Source organism: Rattus norvegicus, chromosome 10 (genome assembly GCF_021556685.1).
Source record: "Rattus norvegicus strain SHRSP/BbbUtx chromosome 10, alternate assembly SHRSP_T2T, whole genome shotgun sequence".
Taxonomy (NCBI): domain Eukaryota; kingdom Metazoa; phylum Chordata; class Mammalia; order Rodentia; family Muridae; genus Rattus; species Rattus norvegicus.
In genome coordinates, this window is record NC_141543.1 from 66035683 (window position 1) to 66056055 (window position 20373).

At 51.3% G+C, this 20373-nt stretch overlaps 1 protein-coding gene and 1 pseudogene across 2 annotated transcripts in view; both read left to right on the forward strand.

Moving 5' to 3' along the window:
- Rtn4rl1 (reticulon 4 receptor-like 1) overlaps positions 1–20109 on the forward strand; it is a 73659-nt gene extending 53550 nt beyond the window's left edge. Inside the window, exons 1-2 of one of the 2 annotated variants that reach the window (XM_087572003.1) lie at positions 14061–14717; positions 17141–20109. In XM_087572003.1, the coding sequence (XP_087428129.1) occupies positions 17233–18465 (1233 nt within the window). In that variant the 5' untranslated portion in view covers positions 14061–14717; positions 17141–17232 and the 3' untranslated portion in view covers positions 18466–20109. 2 annotated transcript variants of the gene reach the window in all.
- On the forward strand, positions 1470–1946 carry LOC120095262 (ATP synthase subunit g, mitochondrial-like; annotated as a pseudogene).
- Positions 20110–20373: the final 264 nt, after the last annotated feature.

Consider the following 20373-nt stretch of genomic DNA (forward strand, 5'->3'; position numbering starts at 1 on the left):
CCCCCCCATAGCCGGTCCTCATTCTTAGGCGGACACTTCCGGTGGGCATCCTTTGATAGCATCCTTTGATAGGTCTGTCCCATTTCAGGCACTGTCTGTCTTTGCACCCTCTCTTCTCCTCTACCAGGGATGGGACCCAGAGTAGATGTGGACAAACCATCTACCACTGAACTATGTCCTCTCCTTGTCGTCCTTTCCCCCGCTTTTCCCTTTGCTCAGCTCTGGGGCACTCCTGGACACCATTCCAGCTACCTCAGGAGTTCCATTTGCTCTCCAATCAAGAGCTGCATCCTGGCTCCTTTTTTCTGTTTTTTTTTTTTTTTTTTGTTTTGTTTTGTTTTATTTTTCAAGATAGGGTTTCTCTGTGTAGCCCTAGCAGTCCTGGAACTCACTTTGTAGACCAGGCTAACCTCACAGAGATCTGCCTGCCTCAGCCTCTGAGTGCTGGGATTCAAGGTATTAGTCACTGCCACTCGACTTGCATCCTGGATTCTTAAACATCTAAACAGGATCTTTTCTTGTTGCTTCTCACAACAGTGTACGCCACTGAAATAGTCACAGCCTACTCTACTGTGGCCAAGGTCAATGCCTATGCTTGAGGAAGGAGGAAAGACTATAAGGCCCTTTCTCCCCAGGCCACACCCCTTCCTGTCTCAGGCACTTACTGGATAGGTTCGTCTACTGGGGAGCTACTGGCTTTCTAATGCATAAATGGGGATTTTTTGGGAGGCTCTCAGGACTTGCTTCCTCCAAGTAGCACCCCAAAGAGGTCTCCTTGTCAGACCTTTTCCTACTCTTTCTCACTTTAGAAGACAATAAACCTCAGCCCAAGCCAGTAGCTTCACTTTGCACCAACTCTGTCCAATAGAAGGCAAATGGATGGACTTTAAGCTTTCTAGTAGGCAAAGGATAAGAACAGGGCTGGAGCGATGGCTCGGTGGTTAAGAGCACTGACTGCTCTTCCAGAGGTCCTGAGTTCAATTCCCAGAAACCACATAGTGGCTCACACGTGGTGGGATGCGATGGGATCTGACGCCCTCTTCTGGTGTGTCTGATGAGAATGACAGTGCGTGTATGTATGAAGTACGCATACACATAAGATAAGTAAATCTTTAGATGCCTGCTCTCATCTGTCCTCTGCCTCGATTACTAGGGTTAATGGCGTTTGCCAGCACTGCCTGGCTTTAAAATTGTTTTTATTTAATTCAATGTATTAAAATATTTCATCATTCTTGGGGCTGTTAAGAGTATATGTTGCTCTTGCCAGGTTCAGTTCCCAGCACTATGAGAGCTCACAACCATTCATAACTCCAGTCAGACACATTAAGTACACCTACAAGTTAAAAAGAAACTTCTCAGGGGCTGGGGATTTGACTCAGTGGTAGAGCACTTGCCTAGCAACCGCAAGGCCCTGGGTTCGGTCCCCAGTTCTGAAAAAAAGAAAGAAAAAAAAAAGAAAGAAAGAAACTTCTCTCCATAAACCAATATAAAAGTTACTCATGAGACATTCAGCTGGTGGTTTGGGGAGACGAACCTTCCACTTTAGACCATGGCCAAGCTCCGTAACTTCGTGGAGAAGGCACCGTCAATGGTGGCTGCTGCCGTGACTTACTTGAAGCCTCGATTGACCGCATTTTGGCACTACACCAAGGTTGAGCTGGTTCCCCCAACCCCTGGTGAAATCCCTACAGCTATTCAGAGCATGAAAAAAATAATTCAAAGTGCCAAGACTGGTGGCTTCAAACACCTTCCAGTTAAGGAAGCCGGGCTGCATGGTTTGGTGGCCACTGAGGTGTGGATGTGGTTTTAAATCGGAGACATCATAGGCAAATGTGGCATTGTTGGCTATGATGTTTGAAGACCAATCTTTAACTTCTGATTTGAGTTCTTATCTTGAACCATGTGTAATGAGACTGCTATCTGAATAAAATGCTAGCTGTGGGGGGAAAAAAGTTATTCATGAGACATTTCTACAGGTTTTTTTTCCCTGTGTGAAATCTTTGAAATGTCATATTTCTTTCTTTCCTTTTATGGTTTTGTTTGTTTGTTTGTTTGTTTGTTTGGTTTGTTGGTTGGTTGGTTGGTTGGTTGGTTGGTTGGTGTTTTTGAGACAGAGTTTTTCTGTGTAGCCCTGACTGTCCTGGAACTCACACTGTAGACCAGGCTGGTCTCAACCTCAGAGATCTGCCTGTTTCTGCCTCCCGAGTCAGTGATGGATTAAAGTGTGGATCACCGCCCAGCTGAAGTAGTTCTTTTTTAGTGATCCTGGAGACCACAGCTTTAGACCATGTGCTGGGTACTTGAGATCCCAGAATTCTGTGTTCAGATGGCCCCTTGCATCTGAGCCCCATACCCATGAGACGCACCTGCCACTTTTCCACGGGCTTGTTGTCCTCCTTAGCTCAAACTCCATTCTGGTCCTCAGGGCCTGAATGAGAGAGCTGTGAAGGGAGAGGAGGGCGGAGGGGCACAGCTGAGGAGGAGATGGGCTAGGATTCCGTAGAAGTGGAAGGGAGGGGACTGCATAAGCTCTGCTGGCAGAAGGGAAGCAGAGGTGCGGTGGGGGTGCCACAGTCCACAGACAGGTTAATGGCTCCTGCCTTGTACACAATTGAATTTGCCCTTCTGAGCCTTTTGGCTTTGGGGAAGGGCCTCTTCTCCTGGGAGCTCAGCTGGACTCCCAGAGCCACAGGGCCTGGACCATCTGGGCTTGATTCAATCAGGAGAAATGAAGAACACTGGCTTCACAGACATCTTTGTGCCCAGAGGAGCTGGGACTCAGCTAAGAAAGATAAGGAGAGCTGATGGAGTTGGGTGGCCTGGTCCCAGGCCTATCCTGGTCCTGCACATCTGAAGAGCAGCTCAGAGGGCGGACCCTCCCCGACTCCTGGAGTACAGCTGAGGTTGCCTGAAATGCATCCTCTCCCGCCCATCTTCCCATGTCTCTAAAAGCTGTTTGTAGAACGATGTCAAAGCATCTGGGACCTATTCTGTTCTCTGTGTCGGTGAAACAGTGAGCGTACTAGGACCCGGGGGCTAGGGGAGATGCTGTGGTGGAGAAGAAACAGACAAACAAAAGAGACTCCATCCTTTCTGCCGTACTTTTTATGGCGTATCTACCCCAACTCTGAAGCATGTGATGTCTCCTCTGTGCAGGCTCGTGAAACAATGGGACAGGTTGAAAACTGTCTATGGCTCCTAACTGACTTGTTCTTCCAGCCTCTGGACTTGCCCAAGCACTTTCATCTATTTCAAAAGCTGTCTCCAATCCTCCGTGTCCATACCCCACCCCCAGCCCCCTAAGGCTGACCATCCCTCTGAGGCTTTTCTCCTCACTCCTCCATGCTCCTCACCTGGGTTCCTGTAGCAAGCTAGATGGCTCTATGTAGAGCAATAGATTCTGTGCTAGCTCTTTCAGACCACCAATAATTGTCGAGGGCCCAGCACCATCCTGGGGACAGAGAACACATAAGCAAATAATTAAACCAGGTACTCGAGGAGTGCGGGAGGAGTGCAGAGAGGGGAATAAATGGAGCAGGGTTCTTATGAAATCAACAGTGGCTGGGGGCAGGAGGAGGGTGTTCTAAAACAGGGAGGTGATGTCTGATCTGAGACCTGACAGCCAAAACAGAGATGGCCCTACAAAGGCCCTGCCCGGGACAAGCACCCTTGTTAAAACTCTGAAGCAAACGTCATATGATTCTGAGTCTATGAACTATTCAGAACAGGTAAATCCACAGAGACTTAAAGGAGATCTGTGGCTGCCAGGGGCTGGGGGAGGGAGTGTGGGGGTGACTGCTAATGGACATGTGGTCTCCCTTCGGGGTGAGGGAAATATTCCGGAACTAGGTAATGGTGGTGTCTGGCACAATGCTGTGAACGCACTACATGCCACTGAACTGTGTGCTTTCAAATGGCGAATTTTGTGGTATTCACATGTAGGAAGTGTGTGTGGAGTTTACCATAAGGCAGAGCCAAACCTCCAAGGCAACAGAGCTTGCTGTGACCTAGTGCGGCTAGTGCCAGGGGAGGTACAGGATGGTGCTAGAGAGGCGATCAGAGCAATCATGAGGGCACGGGGGACTGAGAAGAGGTCGTATTTTATCGGGGTGCAAGGAGAAACTACTAGAAGACTCTAAAGAGGAGAGTAACATGGTTATACTGTTTTGCGTTCTTTTGTTTTCTTTTGTTTTGTGGCATTTGTGTGGTAGCACGGGCAAGGCCAGTGCCATACCACTGAGCCACACCACCCCTGGGTCCTGTACTTAGTATTCCTGAAAATATTTCTGGCCTGTGTGGAGTGTGGTGATGATAGGAGGAAAATAAAAAGACCCAGTAAGGAAGCCATTGTAGGGTCTACGGGGAGAGACAGTGTGGATGTGCAGGAGACAATAATGTGTGATGAGGAAGTCAGAGGGACGCAGGGAATCAAAGGAGAAGAGGATAAAGGAAAGGAAGACAGGGAAACCGTCTCTGCGCTTTCAAACCTGAGCAATGAAGAAAAGAATGGCTCCCTCAGCCGCCCGGATGGGGAAACCTGTTAGGAGACACGCTGAGGATGTGGTGAGCCAGACCTGTTTATTAGATACCTGTGTGGAGACGTGAGTGGACCGTCTAGCGGACTACGGTGCGGATGATCATCAGACCTCACTGTGAAGACGGTGCTGAGCATGCTCTGTGAGATTCCCCCAGACAGGTGTGATTGCAGGGGAGGGGAGCTGGGGCTCAGTCCTAGAGAACAGGGAGCAGAACCAGGAGCTGCTGACAGAAAGATAGATGGGAACCACAAAGTTCAGCTTCCGAAACTTAGAAGGAATTGTTTCCAGCAGGGACAGGGGCCTCTTGACTTTAAGGGCAACCTGGACTGTGGGAGATCCTGTCTCCTACAAATGAAGGCCAGGGAGCAAATGAGGTCAAAGTTGCCATTGGGTGTAGCCTTAGGATTACAAGCCTGCCTTCCCCGTGAGCCTTCCCCATGAGCCTGAGTGCTCACAGCCGCTCTCATTAAAGGCTAGAGTGGGAGAAGGCTGTGCTCTGCCCTTTGTGGCAAAAGGCTGAACAGCGGGTAAGGGTTTGGGTTAGGAATCTGAGATTGAAGGAAGTCGCCATGGTTCTGGGCCACCCAGGAAATAAATGTTGTCATTGATCAAGGGGTAGCCTTGGGGATCCAGAGGAGCCTGGGACTCAGCACATTCTGAGGACCTCACCCCCTTTCTGATCCCCTTTGCCTCTCGGGGGTGATTCATATTTCAATATATTCCAGCTGAAGAGGGATCCCACTTAGAGCAGGTGGTAAGCCAGTACATGGAAATTTGATATATTTTGACTAATGCATTTTGAAATTTGAAAACTGCAGACAATTTTATTCAGGATCCATTTTTATACCAACTCATTACTGGGAGAAAAAGGCAAGATTTCAGGTTTCCTGTGAACCTCCAGACCTGTCACTGCCAGGCCCTGCTAAGCAGGCTTGACCTGGTCGGGTCAGCTTCGCATGCAGTCTCTGCCTGCCTCAACCACCGAGTCCCTGCCGGAAACTCTTTCTTTAGCAAACCTCTTTCAAGTATCCCTCTGGGGGTTACTAGTCCAATTTAATCTGACCTTCAGCCCCACCTCTGTCATGCCAGCTCCGGCAAATCCCTGGGGCTGGCACTTAAGACAAGTTTTGTGATACAGATGAGGGTTTACACAGAATTTCCACTTCCTTCCCCATCTACCTTGTCCTTTCTCAGGCCTCCTGAGCCGGAAGCTTAAGGAGTGGAAGTAAATAATGGAGAGGGGGAGGAGGGAGACTGTCCACAGGGGAGCAAGCGCAGAGTCTAGGAGAGGGTGATGCTGGGAGAGAGTCTCTGAGTGGGCAGTGCTCCTAAAAGAGTCAGGGATCCTCTCATCATGGCTACCAGATCCATCTCGGTGGAATCACAGTAGTTACCATCCTGGGCAAATGGCTGTAGTGTGTTGAGCTTCATTGTTCTCCCCCTCCCCCCGAAGCTCCCCCCACCCCCAGCTGAGGACCGAACCCAGGGCCTTGGCCTTGCTAGGCAAGCATTCTACCACTGAGCTAAATCCCCAACCCAAGCTTCATTGTTCTTGCTGGTAAAATGGGGACATGAATTTGTAATGATTTGGGGGAGCTATTCAAGAAGTAACTGTGGGTATCCCTAGGATGCACACAGAGGTGGTTAACACAGGCTTCAACCCAGGATCTCCAAGGCAGGGCTCTGGTCTCCTTTGCGTAGCTCTTAGTTTGGAGGGAAAGACAGCAAAGGAAAGGCTGCCTCTCTGAAAGTCCCGGTAGCTGGGGGTCTGTTTGTGTGGATCTTAAAGCTAAGGGCTGTGGAGCTAAACTCTCTAGAAGGTAACTGGTCAGTGTTCATCAAGGCAACTTGATCTCAATGAAATTGGTCTAAAGAAAGATCAGGAATTTAGACAAAGATGTTTGCAGTGTTATTTAATTTAATTTAACTGACCTTAAAGAATTAATAGTTACATTGACACAGTAATAAATCAAGAGTCCCTGACATATAGAGAGGGTAGTTTCCTCACCCCAGTCCCCCAGCTTCCCATCAGACTTGTCTCCCAAGAGGCAACGAATATCACCAATTTCTGCCATGATTTTTTTGTCTTGTTTTAATTTGAAATGGGATCTCATGTAGCCCATGTCAGCCTGGGCCTCCTAAGTACTGGGAAACTAAGTACAGGGTTTCTCTAGGTAGCCCTGGCTGTCCTGAAACTCATGCTCTTCAAGTATCAGAAGAGGATATCAGACCCCCTCGAACTGGAGTTAAAGAGCGTTGTGAGCCATCTCATGGGTCCTCAGAATTGAACCTAGGACTTCTGAAAGAGCAGCGAGTGTTAAGAGCTGAGCCTTATCTCCAGCCCCTCCTTTGTTTGTGTGTGTGTGTGTGTGTGTGTGTGTGTGTGTGTGTGTGTTTTATTTTTTGAGATAGGGCGTGTAGCCCAAGCTTGAATTTACTACGTAACCCTGACTAGCCTCAAATTAAAGATCCTCTTGCCTCTGTCTACCAGCTGCTAGGATTAGAGCTCTTGTACCACATGCTCAACTCAGCCATGATTTATAGCAATAAAAAAGGAGACATAAATGGTTTTAGAGATAAATAAATTATAATGTATGCATAAGGTGGGATCATCTGCAGTCTCCAGGAATCTTGCTTGTTCTTCCTTCGTTCTTCCTTCTATTCATACTTGGGTAACTGGCCCTGGCTGATTTACGAGAACTGATTTCCCACTGACCTGTGGCAGGGACCACTCCGCCCACAGGGCTCCCTCAGGATCCTCAGTACAGAGTTACACAGCTGGGTAGAAGCAGAGGGCTGCATATATAACACGATCTCAACTTTATTTCTTTAAATAAAAATTTTATTTAAATTTTATACAGCTCTATATAAACGAAGGAACTATTGAAGGTTCAGCAAGGACCTGTCAACGGTTGTCAAGGGTAAAGGGAATGTAGTGATTTTTTTTTTCCCCTTCCATTTTACTTCCATACTTTTTACATTACTCCACAACTGGCAAGTATTATTTTAAAATGAAAGTAAATAGTGATAGATGACTGAAGGAAAATTGAATCAGTAAAAAGAGGGCTTGGAGACCACCTGGGAAGCCCAGGCTAAATGCAATCTGGGTCAGGTCTCCCAGGCCTGGGGTCTCGAGATGGGCAGCTTGGATCCCTGGAGAGTGTGCAGTACTTGGGCCAGCAGGGCCAGAGAGGAGCTGGAAACTAAGTACCCAAGGTGCTCATCTGGGCTCCAAAGGCTGTGAAGAGACTCTGTGTGGGAGTCAAAGGGTGTAGGCATGAGGACTGGGGCCTGAAGAGCCCAGTTAGCATTTGTCCTAGAACACGAGACAGAGTCCCAAGAGTCCAACAAGAGGCAGGAAGCATTTGGACCAAGGATGGTCAGATGGGATTAAGAAAGGCGTGTTTGCAAATATTTTCAAACTCCTGGTCCTTCAACTGTGCACGCTCACTGGAAACCCCACTTTGGTGTCCCTTCCCTGCTTCTAGCCACACCTAATAGCTGACATCACTGAACAAAGTCCCTAGACCAGGCTGCCTGGAACTCCTGGGTTCCACCCTCCTGCAGAGGGCCCTCCTGAGTTGGCTCAACCACACCATCAGCTGTCTGTCTTTCTCTCTTGCCTGACTCCCACCCTCTCTACCTCCAGCCTCATTGGAGAGGCCCTCCTGCTTCATGGGGAAAAGAGAACCTGCCTGTGCTAACTGCACAGCAGTCCCTGTACATGTCATGGTCCCCCATTCCTCGGAGCAGGTGTTCCTCAGATCTCCCCCCGATTTTCTGCCCTTTCAGGCTGTCTCAGTTTCTCTCTGACAGTTTCTCTCCTCCTGAATCATGCTTGTTGGCATGCGAACAGGCTCTATTTCTTCCATCTCCGAAAAACAAACACTGGGAGGGTGCTGGGGACAGGGAGCATGGTTAATGGGTGCCCGGGCTCAGCTGGGTAAGGGTAACTTCTAATGTTCTATTGCCCAGTAGGAGAGCTGTGGTTGTCAATTAATTGTAAATTTCAAAATAGCTAAGTAGAGAGGATTTTGGATGTTCCCGACACAAAGACCTGATAAACATTCAAGGCGATGGGTATGCTAATTGCCCTGATCTGATCACCGCACATTGTATACATGTTTTGAAATGTCAGGCTGTACCCCATAAATATGTACAATTACTGTGTAGCGATTCAAGATAAAAACTATAATTTTAAAAAGCTAAAAACAGAAGAAAATGGCCGCCCTTGACCCCCACCCCCACAAGGTCCTTCCTGTTTGTCCAGCCACTTAATGTCAGAGCTTCCTGTGTGAGTGCGCTCTCAGTGCCCACAGTCACTCCTTTCTCCCTCCCTCCTCATAAGAGGAGGCACCCCTGTCCTATGATGCCATACAGGGCCACATGCATGATGCCAACCAACAAGCTGTGAGCAGGGATGATACCTGTCTTTTGCAACAAACACAGGGAAAAAACAAAACAAAACAAAACAAAACAACAACAACAACAACAACAACAAAAGCTTGGTTTGTCCCTGTGTCTTTTCCCACACAAAGTAAAGTTGAGCACATAAAGTAGCCCCTCTTCCTCCCTTCCCTCCTTCCTTCCCTCCTTCCTTCCCTCCTTCTTCCCTTCCCTCCTTCCTCCCTTCCCTCCTTCCTCCCTTCCCTCCTTCCTCCCTTCCCTCCTTCCTTCTTTCCTTTCTTCCTCCCTCCCTCCCTTTATTTATTTTTTTTTTTGGTTCTTTTTTTCGGAGCTGGGGACCGAACCCAGGGCCTTGCGCTTCCTAGGCAAGCGCTGTACCACTGAGCTAAATCCCCAACCCCTATTTTTGTTTTTTCAAGACAGTGTTTCTCTGTGTAACAGCTGTGGAACTCATTTTGTAGACCTGGCTGGCCTGGAACTCACAGACATCCACCTGCCTCTGCCTCCCAAATTCTGGGATTAAGGGCGTGCACCACCCGACCCCATTCTTCCATCCAAACCCTTGTGCTTCCAACACTTGTGCAGGCCTGGTCTTTTGTGTTCTACTCCTTCACCCCGCAATGGAGGAGCCATGAGTGAAGGACCTGTGTCTCCCAATGTTGCCGAGATAACCGTGAGCCCACTCTAAAATGGAGGGGAATGGAGGGACAGGTGCAGAACAGTGTGGTCGGCAGGTATAGGCTTTACTCATAGCCTGGGTATCAGTCCTGAATGCCGTTCACTGATAGCCAGGGATGGGTGGTTCTGTGAGCTGGAAACAAGGGCTGTTGGCCGAGAGCTGCTTCTTCTCTGTATCATTGACTGTTCAAGGTTGGCAGCATCCCCCCTCCCAGCACCCTCTCCTGAATGTCTCTGGAACCACCCCCTCCCCATAGAGGCATCTCCATAGATGTCAACCCTTCAAAGGTCCCCTGCACTGCCACACACACCCAGGATATCGTCACTTACCCATCAGGTTCCAGGTGCACTCACAATTTGCTGTTGTTTGTGGGGACTGACAGTTGGCTTCACAAGGCTCCTAGGCAGGAGGCTAGTCTGGAAAATCTGGGAAGGAGGGATGCTCAGAAACCTGCAGCCCCGTCCATGGGCCTGTATCCCAGAGCATGGAGGCAGGAGGATCAGGAGTTCCAAAGCTTAGGGCCTTTGGCTACATAGGTCCTGTTAAGAAGAGGAGAGGGAGGAGGAAGAAGATTGGCGGTGGTGGTGAAAGGGAGGGAGGGACAGATGGAGGGAAACCCACAGCCTCAACCTGGTGCCCTTAAACCTAGCAGAAGATTTGAGTAATGTGAGGGCACACATTCTGAGCTGGGAGTATGGATGGGGTGCTGGGAGAGGTAGAGAGAGTTCACGAGCCTCATGTTTTCCACAGAGAGCTGTTAGGCACAGATGGGGATGACGGACTGGGACAAAGAAAGCCAAGATATCGTCCTAGGATCTTAGCCCTGGGTTAAGTGCCTCTCAGCATCTGTACAGAGCTCTGGATCCTGGACCATCCTGAGTTGGGTTGAAAGCCAAGACGTCTTGGCAGCCTGGGAACAATCTCCCTTGGGAACAACAGTGACACAATCTCCTGTGCTCAGGTCTGCGGTGCCCAGCCAGGCTCACCGGGCTCTCTATACTACACCCATACCTACCCTCATTGGAGAGACTTTGTACCCATCTGGAGTTGCCTAGGACAAATGACTCCCATTGCAGTGGGTCATAGGTTGGGGTAGTGCCTCAATACAGAACTGTACAGGGTAGCTGCCTCCATCCCTGCCCCCTACAGCACACCCCCCATCCCCACCCCCGCAGACAAGGTTAAGGCCTAATGGGCAGGATGTGAGAGACCCAAATTGCTCTCAGGAGAAATTGTCAGTCCAATTAGCATGGAGCTGCCAACCAGACCTGTTTCAGGGGACCAACCCCAGGCAGACAAAAGCCAGTGGTAGTTGCCCACTCCTCGGCTGAGAGGGTTCCTGGTGCTGGGAGAACCTGCAGAGGGTGTTTGATTCAGAATGTGAGAAAAGAAAGCAATCTGAGATTTTTAATGGGGGGGGGGTCGGTTTCTCTATGTAGCCTTGGCTGTCCTGGAACTTGCTCTGTAGAATAGACTGGCCTCAAACTCACCGAGATCGACCTGTCTTTGCCTCCCAAGCGCCTGAATCAAAGGTATGCACCACCATATCTGGCTTCCTCTCTTCTTCTTCTTTTTTTTTTTTTTTTTTTTTTTTTTTTTTTTGGTTCTTTTTTTCCGGAGCTGGGGACCGAATCCAGGGCCTTGCGCTTCCTAGGCAAGCGCTCTACCACTGAGCTAAATCCCCAACCCCTGAGCTAAATCCCCAACCCTGGCTTCCTCTCTTCTTAAACCCAGACATTTCTGTTTGAAAGGTTCTGGTCCTGGCCCCTTTCAGGGTGACTAACTTATTCAGCATTATCCCAGTTTAGCACTGACAGTCCCATAACTTGGGAAACTCCCCAGTCCCAGTCTATGTCCCCTTGCCCAGGAAAGGCCTGGCATTGGGTCCTTCTCAGAGTGCTCATCCCCCAAACAGTCACTTCCTCAATGGACCTAAGGAGTCTTGATGAAAGCCAAGTTTAGGTATCTGCTCTCATCCTGAAGGCTCTGAGTCTTCCCAGGACTAATTACAGCCAATGTTTATTGAGCACCTACTAGGATCCAGGCCCCAGGCCTGAGCCTAGGGCTTTCTGAGTGTCATCACTCAATTCTCCAGAGTCTTGAGAAGGTAATTCCCCCCCCCCCCCCCCCCCCCCCCCCCCCGTGTGCAGGGAGCACACCTGTTAGGACAAAGCCGCAGTGGACAGAAAGTAAACAAGTAACTTAAGTAGCGCTGTCGAAAAGGTTACATGCTTGTAGAGTAAAATGTACCAGGGAAGAAACACCTTGAAAATCGCTGCTCAAGAGCGGCCTCACTGGGAAGAAGCCCTGAAGACACACTGGGAACCAGTCCAGGTAGATGGATCAGCATGGACAAGGGTGGGAGGCTGAGTGCTGGCATAAAGGAGGGACAGCAGCAAGGTCTGTGTAGCCGGGAGGCAGTGATAAAGACCTGGGGGCAGCTTAGGGTTAGATGGGAGCCATGGAGGATTTAGGCAGAGGAGCGACACTTTCTGACTCAGACATTCCCTAGACTACCCTAGATCCTGTTGAAGGAGATGTACGGGTGAGGGGGCTGGATGGGGGGGGCATCCAGGAGGCTTCTGCAACACCCTGGGTGAATGATAGCAGCAGCGGGTCTGATACGTGGATAGACACTGGATAAATTCTAAAATTTAGCCAGCAGAGTTTCCAGAGAATGGTGTATGAGCCAAGGGAAGGAGACACTGTGAGGTGTTCCTCCTGGGCAGCTAAAAGTGAAGGGAGCATCTTTACCCAAGATGGAGAAGTTGTGAACGGAGGAGGACACAGAGGAAGAGAGGAGCTTGGTTTGGATGGTTTCAGTTAGACAGATGGAGATGTGGGAAGGGCAGGTGGGTACCAGTATCTGTGGGCTGGAGGACTGGCAGAGCTCTCAGTGACTGCCCCATTTTGCAGGTGAGGAAAGTGAGGCTCCTGCAAGCATTAAAAGGAGCAGCCAGGATCCAACTTCGGTCTCTGATTCCACAGCCCTGCTCTACTCACAGCAGTGGATAGGAGGCTGCCGGCCATTCTGCACAGCGGTGGAGGCTGAGAGGGGAGCCCAGCTAGCTGTTTGCTGGCCAGCTTTCTTGTCTTCAGGGCTGAGCCAGGAAGGAGCCTATGCTTAGAACACAAGTGGCACAAGAGCCAAGTGGCCTGAGGCGCCAGCAGCCCCAGGAGTACAGCCGGCCTGGCCTGAGGCCGCCATCCTCGCAGCAAGAGAGCATTCGGTTAGCATCGATTGCTCAGAGAAGAGCAGCTGGCCAGGCTGGGGGCAGGAGAGAGAGGGCTGAAGGCCGGAGAGAGTGGCTACTCACAGAGCAGCCTGCAAAGCTTCACAGAGACCCACTGACCTGCCCAGGGGCCATGAGGAAACTAGCCATTGGGGATGCCCCTACTTAGGGGTAGAGGGGCAGCCCCTTGGGTGCTAAGCTGGCTGCAGTGGCTGTCCTGACGATTTGGAGCCTGAGAAAGCTGACCAGCCCGATTTGAGGATGCTCTACCCACTCCCGGCATCAGGAGGCTGAAGCTAGAGTCCCAGCCTAAAGGCAGGGTAGCTTGGTGGGACCTGACCCGCTGCTGTGTTCTCCACCTGCGACCAGTCACTGATGCTCTGGGCACCTCATTTTCGCCTGTGCCAGTACTGCTACTGAGGGCTTCAGTTAAAGATGTATTCCAGCCTTAGATCCTCCTCGTTAGTTCTCTTCCAACTTCTGGTGGCCAGGGTGCAGCAGACAGACCCTGCTGATGCTGGTTCTGGTGCTAAGCTCTCCGACCACCCTGGTCCAGCTGAGCTGAGGTTACAGTCTTCCTTAGAGCTCTGCACCATCAGCGGGAGTGGGAAGCACAGGCCCTTTCCCACCTCGGTGCGTTTGCACGTGCTATTCTGCTGCCTAATCTCGCCACCCATCCCACCGGGTCTGGTCCCATGGGACCGTGAGGAGTTGGCTGCTCATGCTCAGCTTGGCAGGAGGAGTTTGGGGTTTGCCAACTGACCCGAGGCCACTGCTAGCTCCCTTGCTTGCATGTCCTCTGATGAACAGTGTGCTGAGGTCTGAGCAGATTCCCCTCAGCTACGGCAGCAGAACAGAGCAGGACCCTTCTCAGCCCTAGTACAAAGGTCAAATACTCTCTGGGAGGCTGAGGAAGGGCTGGTGTTACACAAGGGTGGGAAGCAGAGGCTCTCCTTAGGCCCCTCCCTTAATCTTCGTTATACACTTCCGGTACCTACCAGGGTATTGCCACCCCTTATGCAAATGAGCCATGACGCACATTGCTAGACCCTTCCCACACTGGCTGCCATGACTCTCCTAGGCTAGGGGCAAGTATGAATGGGAGAAGCAATGACTGAGGCTGTAGGGCTGCTTGGGAGCTCACGTGCGTGGGAGGCCGGAGGCTTGGGAGTAGCGAAGCAGAACACAGTGAAGAGCATCCCCTGGAGGGAAGGAAAGTGGAGCTGGGTCTTCTCCCTTCCGCCACCTCAAGTAGAAGGCAGCCCCGCCCAGGAGGGGCTTGATGAGTCTGGCAGGAGAGGTGCAGGGCCCCTCCGCAGAGACTTGGATTCCTGCTAATTTGCAATTTTAAAATGCGCCGGCAAAGGCTCCATCCTCATTGTTGGTACATTAATCAGGCAATCCGTGGGGCGGAGCTCCCAAGGGCCTCATAGAGGGGGCATAGAAGGCGCCATGGTGATGCAGTGCTTGCCTCCCTGGGAAGAAACCTGCTGGGTGACAATCCTAGAATTGGCACTTGCTTGCTCAGGCAAGGAGTCCAGAAGTAGCCAGGACTGACTGAGAGCTAGCTCAGGGTCCTGGAGTAATGACAGTGACTGTTAAAGGCACGGATGCAGATTGGCCCAGCCCCTCAACACCCCCTCCCATTAGAAGAGATGAACGTTCTGGGAAGCTAACGTCCCTGGCATGGACCCTGGCATGTGGAAAAATACTAAAGGACAGGGACCAGCTGTCCCAAGCCTGCATCCTATTAGCATGCTTCCAGAAGAGTCCTTCACTGCAGGAAGTGACTGTCCTACAAGGTCCTTGTGGTCTCATTGCCTTAGGCCTCCTAGTGCTGATAGCCTATTCTTCCTTGAGGTAACAGGGGAGCTGAGCCTGGTTCTGCATTAGGTCTTGGCTGGAGTCCCTTTGTCCTCCTGTTGCCCTCTTGGAGGGAAAACCCCAGTCCTACCTTCATGCAGCTCTGCTGTCTGCCTGCCTCCTCCATTGTGTGTTCATAAACTGGTCACTAAGTCCACACCCGAGGTTTGGTGCCGTTGGATTATTTATTTTTTATTTATTTAGCCTAAAGAGAACCATAGCCTGGTTTTCCCCGTATCCCTTGGAGGCCCCTACGCTGGGGTAATCTGCCCAAGGGACTCCCAGATTCTTCCGGGCTGCCTGGAGACTGAGCAGCCACAGCAGGTGGGAGAGCGCAGAGGGAGGTTGAGGGTGCAGGCAAAAGCCCTCTGTAAACTCCGATGAGCTGTACAAATGTCGAACGGTATTAGTGATAAGCCTACTGCAGCCCCTACCTGCCTGCAGCTGCAGGCGGGAAAAGAAATGCTTTATTGTCACAGGACCCCCAGTGAAGACGCTGCCATGCCTTATCCAACACAAAGTGCGGGACAAGCATGGTGACTGTCCATGAACCTAGAGCCTGGGGTTCCCAGGGTACAGAGATGGGGTCTGGCTAGAATGGCCTTCCTGGAAGAGAGGGTGCAAGCTAGGAGGGTGGAGCGTGTCTGTGGAGTGTGCAGACAGCGTGGGTTGGATGTTGGCGGCACAGGATAGATTGCCCTCCAGCCGACTGGAGTTGGGAACCTCTCGCCCTTGCCTCCCTCTGCAGCAAGAAGCCCCGGGACAGAGGCTGGTAGACTGGAGGCCACACCCAGGACGATAAGGAGGAAGATTGACAGAGTAACACCTAGACGTGTTTTGGAGCAGGAAATTGAGGCAGAAGTGGCTATAGCCTGCTTGCTTGCTGTCTAGGGGCTGGCTGGCAGGAAGCACTGTAGAGGACCTGCAGAGCATGGCCCAGCCCAGAAAGGGTCCTATGCTGTGCCACCACTGCCGCTGAGGTCATAATTGCTCTGAAATCACAACCGAACCCAATTATGCAAAAACTAAATTATATGCGATGATTTTTATGTGCTAGAAACATTCAGTTGAAGCCGGGTGATTACAGGGGACGAGAAGCAGCTGCCACTCTCTGGGAGCCCATAACTCCCAACAGCTGGGAGCTGTCAACTTACGATGCTGTTTCTGTCGGGAATGGGGTGGAGGGTCAGGGTGGCAGTCAAGGTGGAGACCTACTCTGCCAGGAGCCTGGACAGTCCCTGGGCCTGGGACCCCGAGTGGGAAGCCTGGTCAGGAGGGTGGGTTCTATGATTCCACATGCTCTAAGCACTGCCAACAGCAAGAACATTCAGCTCATATGCCCCAGGGGCCTTGACTCTCTCAAGAGTCCTAGCTGAACAAACTGGAAAAGAAGGGGCAAGAGGCCAACTGAGGTAGAATAGGTCGAGGCTGCCTGGCTCTTCAGGGCGGGTGTCTGTAGGCCTGGAGCCTGTCCCCATCTTCTTGATGCGCCTGCTGGGCCACTTGGGGCAGCTACGACCCTGGAAAAAGGCAGGTAATGACAATCGTCTATAATGAGGCTGCTTCAATAATGAGCCTGGGCCTATTACCCGACCACAGGCTGGACACATCCGAAAATAATTATTTTAAGGATCCATTAACGAATGCCTAATTAATGCCCAATTAGAGGGAAGCTACAGAGGAAATGCTCTGGACAGTCAAGAGGCAAGGCCTGGCTTTATAGCCACAGCCTGGCAATCTCAAGCATGGTAGAGAGAGGCAGAGGGCCAGAAGGTGAATCAGAGGGGGGCAGCCTCGATCTGGCAGTACCACGAACCCCAGGGAAGCCTCGTGCGTGCGTCAGCTCTGTTGTCACTTACAGTCCCTCACAGAAACGTACCTTCCCTGTGTGCCAGCTCTCAGCTCTGTGAGCTGTATTTAACAAGTGAGGACTTGGAGCCATGGAGGAAGGGTTGTGGGTTTGAAGTATTTGGACCACAGTGTGAATGAGGCATTTACTGAGGCTTGGTTTTGGTATCGTGCACGAGATGCTTTCTTTATTTTGAGGAATCATTTAAATAAAGTGATCACTCAAGATTCCAGATGGGCTGTTTGCTTTGTTAGAGGTGTTGCTTGCAAAGGCAGATAACAGTGAGCGAGTGACGGAGCCGGGACCAGAGCTGGAGGCCGACACGCTTTTATTCACGGATGTGTTCCACCCTGCGGTAGGGCTGACAGAGTCTGAAGAGGTGTTTGGATGGGATTAGAGACTTTAGGGACAGAGCTGAAGAGGTGTGAAGATAATGTGTGCCTTGTCCCCAAACATCCTGTCCAACCTCCTAGCCTAAGGGACCCCTGCGTACAGTACAGAGGACAGAACCTCTGCGAGCCAATAGGAGCATTCGCTAGCCCTCATAGCTGTTCTGTCTCTCTCCCCCCAGGGTGCTGTGTGGAATTGCTGCTGTTGCTGCTGGCTGGAGAGCTACCTCTGAGTGGTGGTTGTCCTCGAGACTGTGTGTGCTACCCCTCGCCCATGACTGTCAGTTGCCAGGCACACAACTTTGCCGCCATCCCCGAGGGCATCCCAGAGGACAGCGAGCGCATCTTCCTGCAGAACAATCACATCACCTTCCTCCAGCAGGGCCACTTCAGCCCCGCCATGGTCACCCTCTGGATCTACTCCAACAACATCACTTTCATTGCTCCCAACACCTTTGAGGGCTTTGTGCATCTGGAGGAGCTAGACCTTGGAGACAACCGGCAGCTTCGAACGCTGGCACCCGAGACCTTCCAAGGCCTGGTGAAGCTTCACGCCCTCTACCTCTACAAGTGCGGACTGAGCTCCCTGCCTGCGGGCATCTTTGGTGGCCTGCACAGCCTGCAGTACCTCTACTTGCAGGACAACCATATTGAGTACCTCCAAGATGACATCTTTGTGGACCTGGTCAACCTCAGTCACTTGTTTCTCCATGGCAACAAGCTATGGAGCCTGGGCCAGGGCATCTTCCGGGGCCTGGTGAACCTGGACCGGTTGCTGCTGCATGAGAACCAGCTACAGTGGGTCCACCACAAGGCTTTCCATGACCTCCACAGGCTAACCACCCTCTTTCTCTTCAACAATAGCCTCACCGAGCTGCAGGGTGACTGCCTGGCCCCCCTGGTGGCCCTGGAGTTTCTTCGCCTCAATGGGAATGCTTGGGACTGTGGCTGCCGGGCACGGTCCCTGTGGGAATGGCTGCGAAGGTTCCGTGGCTCCAGCTCTGTTGTCCCCTGCGCGACTCCAGAGCTGCGGCAAGGCCAGGACCTGAAGTCGCTGAGGGTTGAGGACTTCCGGAACTGCACTGGACCAGCGTCTCCTCACCAGATCAAGTCTCACACGCTTAGCACCTCTGACAGGGCTGCCCGCAAGGAGCACCATCCCTCCCACGGTGCCTCCAGGGACAAAGGCCACCCACATGGCCATCTGCCTGGCTCCAGGTCAGGTTCCAAGAAGCCAGGCAAGAACTGCACCAGCCACAGGAACCGAAACCAGATCTCTAAGGGGAGCGCTGGGAAAGAGCTTCCTGAACTGCAGGACTATGCCCCCGACTATCAGCACAAGTTCAGCTTTGACATCATGCCCACTGCACGACCCAAGAGGAAGGGCAAGTGTGCCCGCAGGACCCCCATCCGTGCCCCCAGTGGGGTGCAGCAGGCCTCCTCAGGCACGGCCCTCGGGGTCTCACTCCTGGCCTGGATACTGGGGCTGGTGGTATCTCTCCGCTGAGGACCCAGGGCACCGTCACCCAGCACTGCCACCTGTCCAGCAAGGAACAGAATCTTTTCTTCTTTTCTTTTCTTTTCTCTAAGTGGAAGATCTGCTGGGTTTCAGGAAAAGGCTGCTAAAACCTTCAGTCACAGTCTGGACCCTTCCTGGTGGATTATAAGCCCAACGTGTACAGCTGTAGACAGGAAGGGTAGCACATCTTACCTGGCTGTCCTGACCGAGCACCTCCGGACAGTATCCACTCCAGCACAGTGGTCAAAGGCACACCAAGTGAGTCGTTAGTGGTGTCAGGACATGTGCCCCTTGAAGAAACTGGGCTCTGCGGAATCCTGGTCACTTGGAAAGAAGGGCTGAAGGACCCTGCTGGTTTCGGAAGGAGCAGGACTCAGAACAAGGCTCACCCAGAGTCAGCTGGGGCAAACAGCAATCTCAGAGCACTCTTGGCTCTTGCCTGAGATCACTTAGTTAACTGGCCCTGTCCAATCCTATGCCTCCCTCAGTCCCTACCCATGAGGGTAATGCCTCTCATTCCTGAAGTCTCAGGCAGTCCTGGCAGACTTGCTGGGGTTCAAGAACCAATCACCAAAGGAGAGATCGCCAGAGGATGACATATAGAACTTTACTCGTAATGAGAGTCACACAGAAGGTGCAGTTTTATACCTATGTCCACTTATATATATATTCTCACTCTGACCACACATCCACATAATATATATATATATATTATAAATATATAAATGCACAGGTCCCCCAACCCACTCCTTACCAAACTGTATGTCTTATCATGTTTATAAACTATACGGGAACCTATATCTGTATCGGTAATTTCTAGCAAGAAAAAAGCTGTGGCATTTTTGTTATCTCAGCTGGCAACAATAGTTCCTGGGCTTGCTGGGGCAAAGGTGTCTGTGAGAAGAGTCAGGAAGGAAGAGAAGCAGGGAGAATCACTTCAGGGGACCAACATTCTTAGATACTTAGAACATCACCTCGTTTTTATATGCAACACATGCCTGTCTGGCACCCCGGAGCACCCCTACTGTAGAAGCTGCAGACGTTAGCGAGAGAAATGGATGTCAGAGTGCTGGAGGCAAGCTAGGTGGAGCTGGGGAAGATGTTTCTGGGGTTTTCAAGCCAGCCAACAAGGCAGCATCTACAGTGTTAGTCCAGTGGGTTGGATGGACAATGTCCTCCTAGCGTTTTGCCAGTAATGGACTGTGCAGGCCAGGGAGGCTCTGAGCTCTGGCCTCAGGAGAGGTTTAGCTGCAGTTTTAACATTTAGGCTCTTTGGCCCGTGACCTGCTGAGGGCCGTGAGTAGTCTGGCAGTGGGGAAAACTCTAGTGGCCTTAGCAGATGAGGGGGTTTCAGCAGCCTTCTCAGGCACCCTGCATCACTGCGGTTCTGTTCCTCTTGATCATCCTGGATCACTTAGACAGGCAGAGGTCAGAGGGCCAGACTCAGGAGTCAGCCTGGATAGGCAGCATGCAGGCAAGCCCAGTCAGGGAATAGGGGCTGTTGGCCCAAGGGTCTCTGGCAAACAGTCTCTTGAGACCTGAATTCCCTACCAGAGAGGATACGTGAGGAGTAAGAAATGCTGAATCCAATTAAGAGAGAAAAATAATAATAAAAATTCTCTTGGACAAGAACCCTGTTTTTTATTTCATAACCCAGCATTCCTGATGGGGTGGCAGATCCTGGGCTTTGGTGGGGTGGGCGAGCCTGGCCAAGCTTGACTCTGAGAACACAGCTTGCTTGTTGGCAGGAAGAGCCAAGGGGACCAATGGCACACTGACTCAGAGGAACACACAAGAACATGCTCTCTCCCTCTCCGTCTCTGTCACACACACACACACACACACACACACACACACACACAGCACTTCCCTCACCCACATAGAACACAATTCACG